Source organism: Callorhinchus milii, unplaced genomic scaffold (assembly GCF_018977255.1).
Source record: "Callorhinchus milii isolate IMCB2004 unplaced genomic scaffold, IMCB_Cmil_1.0 Scaffold9, whole genome shotgun sequence".
Taxonomy (NCBI): domain Eukaryota; kingdom Metazoa; phylum Chordata; class Chondrichthyes; order Chimaeriformes; family Callorhinchidae; genus Callorhinchus; species Callorhinchus milii.
In genome coordinates, this window is record NW_024704750.1 from 7100990 (window position 1) to 7113633 (window position 12644).

Sequence of the window (12644 nt, forward strand, 5' to 3'; positions counted from 1 at the left end):
ATTTTGAAACACACTTCTAAGATACAATGGAGTCAAGACAATCCAAATCAACCTCACCTTGTCTGCACACATAGACACTTTAATGTCCTGTTGTGAAATATCATAGTGTCGAATATTACCGACATAGTTGCCAGCCAGTTTTAAGATGTCAGCCGAAATGTATTCCAGCACAGCCACTATATACAGAGAAACCTGGTAATCCACTTTATAACCGAGCACTTCCTGAAAAAGATAAATGATTACAATTGTTTATTTTCTACAAATAAATCAATAACCACGTCAGTGTAATTAAAGGTTACAATTCCTTGCATCACATTTCAGGCCAACTTAATTATATTTTGTTATATTTGGTCTTAAAGTTTATTTATAGTTAAACATAAAACTATTAAAGAAATGTTACAGAAAATAGTTTATTTTATATAAGGAACTTAAAATAAATAATTACTTTCTGGAAACCAATCAGAGATGTGAGCTATCTCATATAAATTTCTGCAATAAATAATTTGTTTATAATGCTACTCAAATTTTTTTAAGCTAAAGCATTCATAAATATTGACCAACCAATGTTATAATTATCATACATATGCATTTCTTTCATAAATTAAATCACTAGACATGCTCCTAGAAATTCCAATCTTACATAAAATCTGAAATTTGCATTGCCCTCAATTCAAAATTATTACCTACAAAGAATGGATCAGAATAATGATGCTAAAATGATATGACAGCTCTGCACATTTAATATGTAAGTATTCAAGAATCTATAAACACTCCTACAAAGTTAGCATTTCTCAAAGAATAAAGAATACAGATTTGGTAGTGTTGAAAATTTTCGGGCAATATTTCTTCTCAATTATCCTTAAGATTACTTTTAAAATAGATGTTTTTTTTAAAAAAAAGCATCAGGATTAACCTTAATATAAAGATATTTATACAGAGTAGTTCATATTGAAATTTAAGGTCTTTCAATATAGCATTAATAATTTAAGCAGTTACAGTAAATTCTCTTGCACAGTTAATATTGATCTTTTTTGAATTTCCACCATTATCGCATTAGTTTGCTGCATCACAGACTATAAAGTTTTGATTTGAATTGTTTTCCCAGGAAAGCTCTTTAATATGATATTTGTTATACGATGTGGAGTCCTGTAGCTTAGCAGTTAGAGCACTCGCCTCACAGGCGAAAAGACCTGGGTTTGATTTCCAGGTGGATTGAAACGTTGGGCAAGTCTCCTTACTCCACACGTCTCTGTTTATCTAGCAGTAAGTATGAATAAGCTTGTTAGTCAATTGGGGGATCGTTTTTCCGGGGGTAATAATCCCTCCAAATAAATAAAACATAATAATAATTTTGTCACTCAATTAATAATAATTAATAATATTTAATAATTGGATAATAAATATCAGATGATGATACCTCTGTTATAATTTAGCTGAAGTACTTTTTTTTGAGATTTATGGAATTTTCCAGAAACAATAATTACATTCAATACAGTGCCTCATCACATAAAACCATACAAGTGTTTTGAGCAATTGAAGCATAAAGAACACTATGTAGGCAAATGTGGCAGCTAGCTGGGACTTTGAAAGTGCCAATTGGTTGTTGGGATTGCTAATATAGAAGTCACTACAGTCCCCAGCAACTTATTGGAACCTTCTCATTCAGAGTATAAATGTCAATATTTTTTCAAGGTCAAACATTCATAAATGTAATTATACCAAAGTAAAGATACATATGTTAAGGTACAATTTATTCTGAACCTCATAGCTACATGACAAGAACAAGCTTGACATAAAAAAAAGTAACCTTCAATAAAGGATGTATTTTGTCCACTGGCAGAAGAAGAGGGTTCCGTCGTCTGCGTTTTTCAATAGCAGACTGTGCATCAGCAATAGCCCATTTGTCAATTGGATGCGGGAAAGTCTTTTGAACACGCTCCTATGAAGAAAAAATTTTAAACGGACTGACCAGAAAATATAAGAGTGACAAAAGTATGTTCTTTGTAGAAAAGACAAGGATTTGTTTTTTTTATACCATTCACTGAAAATTTTAGAGGCATCTAACTTTATAACTGCCACTGTCATGCACATCCTCATTGTCACTACACTCAGCAGCAGACTTTTTTTGGACCTCTTGTGAAATCACACTAATGCATGGGAAAGAGTTCAGAGAAAATTGACAATCAGGATTCCATGATTTATGATTCACTCAGTATAATTTGCTTTAGGCAGATAAAATTAAATTGAAAAGTAACAAGATACCCAAATACTGAAAAGTGTAGAGGATATTGATATGTACTGCTTGTACGATTTGGACAGTGTGCACATAATTCAGACTCAAGTTTGAAATTAAGAAGATTCAACCAAAACTACCGAGAAGAAGAAACTTTAACCGCCTACCATTTTCATAGTGGATGTGGAATAGATTCCTAGCAAAAGTAATTGAAGTTAATATTTTTTCAAAACGAGTTGGAGGAATATTTGGCTAACAGGTATTTATAGAACATTAAAGACTGAGATAATCAGAGATTCCACAAAGCAGAATGGCTTCAGTGCTGATGGGGCTAGGTTTGTGCAAAGCAACTGACCAAGACGGTAACCTGGTGATCAAATTGAGGTGTAGAATACATGATAGAGTGCCTTGATGGGTTGAATTGGAATATAGGAACAGGAGTAGGCCATTCAACCCCTCGAGCCTGTTCCAGCATTCTATTGGATCATGGCTGATCAATCGGTATCTCAGCTCCATTTCTCCCGATACCCTTATCTAACAAATATCTATCAATCTCAGTCTTGAAAGTTTCAATTGACAGAGCATCCACAGTCTTTGGGAAGAGAATTCTAGATTTCCACAACACTTTGTGTGAAAAATTTGTTTTTAATAAATGCCATATATTAACTAGAAATCGAGCATTTTCCATGTAATATAATTTCCTGTGTAGGACAACATCCTAACGAAGTACTGTAGTTTACTTCAGCAGTTGTTTTACAGCTGCAATGCATTAAGCCATTACAAATATCTGTTTAATTCACTACTTTTCAGTAGGCAGACTTCAAAAGGTATCAGTGCCACAAGGGAGTCAGCAACCTCTATTTTAATTGATCTATTTAGTGTTAATTGGATAATGTTAATTTAAATTATAATACTCAATGACCTGTACACTTCACCTGTAACTCGGAAATTAGTAAACTGCCAGTTACAGTTAGTTCTTCAATAAAGCCAGTTAGTAACCCTGAGTGGGTTTATTATGATCTTATATAAATATAAATCAAAATATCAGTTGAACAGAACAAGCAACTAATGACATGAATAGGTCATTTCGGATCCATGGAGGATAAAGTAGTCAGAAGTGTCAACAATTACCCAACCTCATAACATTTCAGCCATCTACACAATTTAACAAAGCATCTCTCCCAAAACTGATGGAGATCTAAAGCAGCGTGCAAAGCAAATATAACCTACAATTGCTTCTTAAAACTTCAAAAATTACAAATGATCAATATTGTACCTCCACATCTTGAACTGTTCGTGGTTGCGCAATACAGAGTATATTCAGTAACTGAAGAATTAATTCTTCTATGTAATGGAGAGCATCTTCTTTTGCTAAAAGGGTTGGATGAACCTGTCTCTGAACCTGTATTTAAAAAAAAAAAACTATTAATATAAATGTTTCAAACCCATGAATAACCTGCCCATCTGTACAAACATTAGCACATCAACCCCTCCTTCCTCAAGGACTCCGAATTCCTGGCTTCCCTTCATCTGGACTCATGCAGTTTGCTCCCCTGATCCATGAGGGAGCCAAGCATCTCAACTCCCTGTGCCGAGAACCAATGGATGTGCCACATAAAAACATAATCTGACCCTTGAAATACACTCAATGTCATAATGTAATCATCACCAGATCGTAAATGGATTCTCATATCCTAAAGTTCACTAAAAAGAACAAGCGACGTAACATTGATCAATACTTAGTTTTTTTTTAAATCTAGAGCTGAATATGTACTAGCAGCAGTTTTATTTAACATTTATTTAACAGTTTTGACTTGTGAAACATAATTCAGGACTTTTCTTCTATTTTTCATTTTTTGCGACGAAAACATAAGTGCCTTGTCACAAATATAAGTTGTTTTCAAGGATATTTTCATACATTGATCAATATTTTCATAGTACAATGTCTTTATAAAGTATTTTTAGGATTGCCCTATTTTCCTGTTCAAGAAATTTTGAAGAAATTGTCCTTGGATTTAGGTTATACATTTTTGTGAATATATCGTCAAAGCAACTGACCACATTCTAAAACCAGAAAAATATACATTTAAATAAACATTTTCCAATTGCTCCCCCAAAACTCTGAAGTTAATAAGGCATTCATAATGAAAATATATATATATATATAATACATACTGCTTTAAGCTACATGCCACCAGCATAATGATGCAGGTATTACAAAGGAATCTTTTTTTACAATGAGTTTAATCTATTACATTTTTTAAAAGAAAAAGATTGTAGCAGAGGTGAGGAATGCATTTTGTGTATGATTGAGTACGTGACCAACTGTTGGATGCTACATCTGTCTATCTCTTGCTTAGATAGTTGACATTATATTATCAGAGGGTGGCGTGGCAGCACTGTCTTCATAAATTCCAATATGCATGTGACATAGTGCCAATGGTCAGGTCTTTGCAGGCAAGGGTATTATTGAAATGGATTCAAAATTATGCGGGCAGTAGAATTCAAACCTGACACAGCATCCATTTAACTTTCTTCTCCACAAACAAACATGTAGACTTTATGCAATACTCTCTATTTCCAGTGACAGAGAAAATAAACTGCACTAACTTTACTTCTTAACACAAAAACAAAATCAACAGTAAATTCAGTCCTACAAACATGTTTAATGGCATGGTATAAAATTACATAAGCTTACCAAATGAACAAACTATTGAGCACAATGTGAAATCACATATTACGTAATCTGATTAATAGATCTTGAATATGATGTGCACCTTATATTACCATCATACAATTTGTTTATAAAATATTGCCATATTATTTCCCAATAACCAAACTTTTTTGATAACTGCTTAATGATTGTCCTCCAAGAATGGATGCCATGATACACTGACTACTGTACATAGATAATATTAATTCTAACTACAAATTTATTAAACAATGTTTTGGGGAAACAAAAGTTTACGTTATCTCATTTACTATTTAAATTTACTGATGTAGCCTAAAACTGAATTTTAAATAAGTAACGAGTGTCAATTTAAGTTTACTTTTCTGCTCATTCAACTGAATCTTGAGTTTATTTAGATCAAGGTGAAAGAAACACTGGATGGTCACGAGAAAAGCAGCACTGGATATGTCACAAGGAAAGGAACAACAGTATAAATAATCATGTGACTCATAAAAATGCAAAGCAAGTCTTTATAAGAAAGGAAATTGTGAGAAACTGAAAATGGAAGGGAATTCTTCCAAGCCTTTTGGCCAATGCAAGCAGTTTCTAATCCTTTGCTTTCTCCCCATTACAATGGCTACAGATTGAACTTATGTAACCTATGTCAAACTGCTGATGTTGCAAACCTTTGCTTCTATCCAACACGTCTTGCTATTGCAGTTTATTATTCAGCAGCCCTCAAAGACCTATTTTACTAAATAGCTGTCACACACTGATCTCTACACAACAAGGAACAAAAGGTAGCACCATATCATGTTCATAACTTTGTTCACGACAGTTCAATTTAAGTTACAAGATACAATTGCTGGAATGCAAAATTTTCGACTGATCTTATTTGACAAAAAGTCACAGCAACAAATTTAACAGATGCCAAATAAGGCACCAATGAAAGTATGTTCAGACTCAAGGACAGTAAAGAGAAAATGTTGGATCTATTCTGATTGCACCTCAGAGAGGACCTTATGAAGGTATAAAAGATGCTTAACTTTACAGAGAACCTTACCTTCAGATAATCCATGTCAGAGGACACAGTTCAAAGGTTCTAAAGGGCAAGTTTAGGACTGATTCTAAGGAAAACAACCAACAACTGGAATAGGTTGTCAGAAAGGGCATCTGAGGTGCAAAAACACCGAAAATTCGATTTTAAAAATTGACATGTGTACTGTAAGAAAATATCACTCATACTACTTCAGATTTGTACACATGACATAAGTGTGATATTGCTCCTGTAGATACACTTAATGTAGCAACTGGGGGAAGGAGGAAGAAAAGTAGCTCTAGACTCATCACATTTTTGTCTGATCACAGGGACAAGTTTCGATTAAGCAAATAGCACTGAAAATGTTTCCACTTCAACTTTGTCTCATGGCATTAATCAGTAGTTTTATTGTGGCCATATGCCAATGCTGCTATGGGGAAATTACAAACATTGCACAACAAGGCAAAGCTATTCAGTCATCATGAAGTTGGCAGTTATAATTTAGTATTTAAGAAGCCAGACTAGCTTCAAGTTCTAGTACAGTAACTACCCAGAACTGAAAAAAATAATGTATTCAGTTCATATTGTAGATATTTTGCATTAAAGATTAAACATATTTGCTCTCTAAAATTACCTGGACAGGTAACATTCACAAATATTTCAATAGTTCAAACTGCTACTTGAAATAATTATAAGCAATCATACAAAACAAAAAAATTGTAAAACATTGAATTGTGTGAAATACATATTTTCTGAATAGAAATATAAAATGTATAGTTTATACAATTTAGGCAAGATTTATTTTCTCCCAATTGAAATACAAAAACAATTACATAAATTGAAACTGTTCCATGTGACAATGAGTGAGATTGTAACAGTGAAGCAATCAGCTTTTTGCTGTATTCAGTTTGAGGCAATTGCATCTCCTCATTATGGTAGCAGAGGCCAAATAAACATACTATTATCATTATAAACAAAACAACTGCACAAAATTCAGTTTAAACTGAACACACCAAAAGTAAGTAGCAGCTCAGATTCATGAGAAAGATAACCATCATCTCCATACATTACTCAAAATATTATGTACTCTGATCTCAGATCTGTTCTGGTTGCAAGAGAAAGCATCTCAGTGCCCTCATAAGGCTGTATCAACTAAAACCCAGGACTAATTGGGTAACTACTACAAACCCCATCATAATCTAAATATAGATTGTATATGAACATACTCTGCGTAGAAACAACACAAACCTTGTGATTATCTTAAATTTCTCACCTTTCATTACAGAACAATTAACAAAAAAACTTAAAACTTACCATATCACACATCTTCATTGGGTTCTACAAAAAGAACTCAACAATTTCTTACAATCGCTTAATGAAGGTTGAATAAAATCTAACAATGATTTTGACTGAAACAAGCTGGAGTAAAATACTGCAAAATGCTAACCTCTCAGGTAAATGTAAACTGCAAAGGCACTTCATTAATTCATCTACTTATACCACTTGAATGTGTATAGGCAGAGGGAGGGAAAGACAGGACATGTTAATTTTTTAAAAAAAACTCTTGTAACTGGTTCCAGTGTGATCGGTTGCTATAGTTATATTCAAAAAAAATCTATTTTATGTGTGCCACTAAATGCATTTCAACTTTCATTTGATACCTTCATCAGCTTCTTCCTTCAATACCTTGATCATATTATCATAAAGATGTTACCACTCACTGCAAATGCAATTTTAAACAAACATTAAATGTTCTTCCAAGAGAGTAGAAAGGAATCAATTTCCAAATAAAGTGAAATTTCACTTGAGCCAATACGAATGAAAACACACAGCATTTAATTATACTACCGTTTACATTGGTCGATAAAAAAAATCACAGTAGTAGAAGTTCAGATAAATACTTTCCAAAACTAGACATATGTTCTACCACTAGGTTATTTTACGAATGTAATGTTTGCAATCGTATAGTTTTACCAAGAAATGTAGATGTACAGTTAAATGATCAAATGTTTAACTTTTAAAAGATGAAGCAGATTTATTTAAAAATGTGAAATTTGTAAAATCAAAAGGATAGAAGTGATAATATACTATTAGAAATCATGTTTGTCTCTGCATACAAAGAACTACCATAATTTACATACAACCATAGCATATAATTTAGGAATATTCTGTATAATAATCCTTGCATTTGATATAGCATCTTATCACGTCTTTGAGATGTCTCAAAGCGCTTCACAGAATATACTGTAAAGTGAACTGACTGTATATTTTGTGAGCGAAACAATAAACAGATGCATTTCTTTTCTTGAATATCTAAACATTCATAATTGGTTCCACTTGGAATACTTCAGCTTTTCTTATAGTTTATTTCAATTGCAACATTATGAAATAGCTTTGAGGTTTATTTTATAGTTTTAATGTAATCTATAAATTTAATTTGTGTAAGAATCTCACAAGATCCCTGAGCAACCGAAAATTCCATTTAGCCAATGTGTGGTCAGGTAATTGAATGAGCTGGTATGGTACTGCCATAGACACCAGGAAGGTCCTATTTTCTAGTCATGGACTGTGTATTGGGAGTAGCAGTACAGGCATTACAATAAACTTTAGCAGCCTTAATCCAGAATATTTATTGAAGGTTCATATGCCCGAATATTGTCCAATGATGTTTACTGAATAACATGGATCAGATTAAGCTTGGCTCTGTTGCTCCACAATCAAAAAGAAAATACACTATCCAGGCTCACACATTTAACAATTGGCCGTTTGGGCAAGGTACTGGTAGGCTGCTGAGCCCTTGGCCTTTATCCCAGAAAAATCAAAAAAGGAAGCAAGAAAAGAAAATGCCGTTTACAAAGGCGGAAGACATTCAATGACCTACGAGAGTCCTGGAATATAAACTAACAGTGTATTGTTTCTTTTACACAATTTTTCTACATTACATTATTGCCTGGTCTACGTTTTCCATTTTAACTCACGCTCTCTCCTCAACTACCACCCGACAAAATTTTATAGAGCACAAAAAGGATTAAAGTAGAATTCCATTTTTGAGTATACAACTGCATACGATTACAAAATTTCAAAGACAATTTTTCCAGATGATGTCTGAAAAATGCATAAATATTTTGAAAAGATTGCATTCTCAATGTTTTTGAATTCCTGCATAGAAGAACAAAGATTAACATTGAGATATAACGTCTTTTCTAAATTAAAAAAAACAGACCAGATCAGATGGTTACAAGAAACATCTTATTTCCTCATTTAAATATTTTCATTAACAGCCTACAGACAGGTACTATTCAGTTCTCCGTAGAAAAAAGGAGGGGGGGGGGGTTAAGAAATACTCAGGCTTCACAGTACAAAAATGGCGCATTCATTTCTTCAGTGTGAGAGACTGCTTTAATACCCAGTTTCACATCACTAAGTGATAGACTAAGCAGAGGCCAACCAGATACTTCCCCACACAAGAAATTATTATGAAATTACTTTATGATCATCTCCTGGTAGGCCGCTGAATTGTACATGTACAAAGGTAACAGCGGGTCACTAATAGCTTTGCCAGTGGAACCACAAAAGGGGGTGAAAAGGCAAATTTTCAAGGCAATGTATGCTCTACGTCATTGTTAATAAACAATCCATGTACAAATTCCTTTTATTTGCAAACTAAATACTGTTCTTGCAATGAATCGAAGTATGCCCACACAAAATGAAAACCACTTCAGTAATAGTTACATAACATTTACACTGTACTTGGAATAAAATGTTAAAATTTACACTGGTTTACTTTTTTTTGCTGTTGGTCTCTTTCTGCAAGGGAAGATTTATACCTTTGGGTATTGGGTATTCATAAGTGCAAGCACCATTGCAAAACAGCACAAGGTATTACCTTCTCTTAGAATCTGTTAATTCTGGCTTGAAACTAGAAGTTGCAAAAAAAAAATGACTATTGGAATCCCCCCCCCACCCCCAAACACTTTCTTTGAGGAAGCACCTGGCCACCATTCCACACTTCTGACAGTACAGCTGAGATCAGCAACACATGTAAGTTAATCATGAGCAATCTGCCACTCCAGGACACTGCGAATTATAAAGACAGCTGGCACTATCATTTGTAATGCTTTCATATTCAGTGTTCTCCACCACTACCTATGACACCATACAGCAGTCAGGCCATCAAGATCGACAGGGCTTTTGGTCGATGGTTCACCTTCTGATGAGCTCATCTGATGGTGCATCATAGAATACGTTCCTGAAAGGAACAGTTCCTATATTTTTTTAAAAAAACTCCTAGCAGCAATACTTCTATATACAACTGGGGAGAAATAATTGGCCAGTATCTAACCATGCTGTGGATGGCTGTTCTTCAAGTTCATGTTTCATGTTACTTTTAAAGATTTTAAAAGTACTATTTAAATAGCAAATTCGAATTTTATTAGTGCTTTATACAGATCAAATTGCAAACACTAGTCTTCTGTGGTACAGACTACAATTATAAATTATACAGTCTATCACTACTAGACCATGAAATGCGATATATGGTCATCGGCAACAATATTGATCATTACTGAAGTCCTAAACCTCAATATCTCTGATCCATAGCCCGTTTTATTTCTACAGAAATATATATTTAAAAAATCTGCTATGAAGTGTGACTGCGGAAAGCTATCAGTAATAATTTATAGTTTACATTATACTCAGCTACATGAAAATATAGTTCAAAAAAGCAACCCTACCCTTAACATTTCAATGCAGTCATTTTGATTCACTTTACTGGAAATGTGCCTGTCTTAGATTAATTGTAAACATCACAAAAAAATTGTACAAAATATCGAAGGCGTCTTTTTCTTCATCTCGCACTCTCAAACAGAATGGTTGAGCATCTTTCTGTTGATCAAATGCTATTACATAAATACTACATTGGGTAATGTACTGGTGGTTTGCAATAACATCAGAATTGTTTTCATCGTTACGTTAATTACACATCTCAGTTTCTACACGTCTGGTCAAGCATTGAAGTTGCCGGAAACAAATAAATACAAACTACACATCATCGGGATTCCCAGGATTTAAACTGGGTGTCAGTTCAAACACGGCAACCCGGTTAATGTGCAAGCGGGGGGGGGGGGGGGGGGAACATTTCCAGAAGCAAGTTGACGGATGCGTTTAACATAGAAACATGGTGAATGCTGATCGTTGGATTTTGTCAGTAGCAAGATAACTACCACAAGTTTTTTTGGTGTGTGTGTGTGAGTGTGTAATTCCTCTTGAAATTGCACTGCACTTGTACCCATTACTGCAAATGCTCTCTCTCTCTCTCTCTCTCGCTACGTGAGTGCACTTTGAGGCCAGTGACTTGAGGCCAGTGTCGTGAGGCCGGTCTATCTGATCGTGCGCTACAAGTTGCACTCCAAATACACTTGACCACCATTAACCTCTGCTCCCCCCCTTCCCCCCCACCCCCCACCCCAGGCGCCCCCCACACCCTCCTCTACCACCACCCGCACACTGCCAAACCCCCTCTCCCCCCCCAAAAAAAAAAACCCACACACAAGTTCAGTTCGATGGGGTGTATGTGTGTGTGTGGGGGGGGTTTCCCCCCCCTTTTTTTTTACCTTTTTCAAAGCCGGTAAGAACAGCCCCCGCCATTTCAGATGGTTCTCCTCGCTGAAGAAATCGTAAGGCTGCTGCATGGCTCATGGACACCCAGCAACTCGGCATCGGCCTCAGCTTCCCCCCCCCCAAGACCCGCGGCCGCCAGACTCAGACCCCCCCCCCCCCCCACCCACCCCTCAAAAACACACACACACACACACAACCGAAGATAATTCTCTTCTCCTTTTCTTTTTGGTTCCGTCGATTATTTTTTTTTGGGGGGGGCGGGGGGGGGGTTCGCACGTCGTTGTTTTTGTTGTGGCGGCGGCGGCGGCGACGGCGATGGGCGGCGGCGACGCGAAACGTCAAAAGAAAACGGGAGTCTCTCCGCTGCTTCTCCTCACGTCGTCGCAGCCGAGAAAGGGAGGAGGAAGAGGAGAGGGAGGAGGAAGAGGAGAGGGAGGAGGAGAAGAAGAAGGAGGAGGAGGAGGAGGAGGGCGAGGAGGAGGAGGAAAGCGGCCGCCGCCGAAGAAAAAAAAAGTTATTGATCTTTCCTGCTCCGAGCTCTGGAGCTTAAAGTCATTCCACTATTACTTCTCACATCGGATTATTATTTTTTTTGGGGGGGGGGGGGGGAGAAGAGGATCGTTTTGTTGTGGAAAGAGGAGGAGGAGGGAGGAAAAAAAAAGGGGGGGTGGGGGGAGATCAGGGATATATATATTTTTTAAAAAATTAATTTAAAAAAATTAATTTTTTTTTTTTCTTTTTCTCTCTCTCTCTCTCTCTCTCTCTCCGGGACGGTTTTTCTCGCTTGGACACCAGACGGTGTTGTGTGTGTGTGTGTGTGTTGTGTGTGTTTTTTTTTAATGTTTTTTAAACCGCGCGAATTAACCGGCGGTTTTTTTTCAGGGTTTTTTTTTCGAAACCCATTTAAATTTCACACACACACACACACACACACACAAAAAATACCCCGACGACCGTAGACTGTAAAAAGTCCTCTGTCACTACTCTTTCGCTTCTTTTTTTTGGGGGGGGGAGGAGAGACGGGTGAGGGTGGGGGTGAGAGAGGAAGGGGGAGGGAAAGGGGGCACAGAGTTATGTTAACA

General features: G+C 35.9%; 1 protein-coding gene across 2 annotated transcripts in view; it reads right to left on the reverse strand.

Annotated features, from left to right (window-relative positions):
• Positions 1–11711, reverse strand: part of sos2 (son of sevenless homolog 2 (Drosophila)) — a 33305-nt gene extending 21594 nt beyond the window's left edge. For both annotated transcript variants that reach the window (XM_042337968.1, XM_042337967.1), the window contains exons 1-4: positions 11556–11711; positions 3510–3635; positions 1808–1939; positions 58–222 (exon numbers count right to left, since the gene is read on the reverse strand). In XM_042337968.1, the coding sequence (XP_042193902.1) occupies positions 58–222; positions 1808–1939; positions 3510–3635; positions 11556–11633 (501 nt within the window). In that variant the 5' untranslated portion in view covers positions 11634–11711. The remainder of the gene's footprint in view (positions 1–57; positions 223–1807; positions 1940–3509; positions 3636–11555) is intronic.
• Positions 11712–12644: the final 933 nt, after the last annotated feature.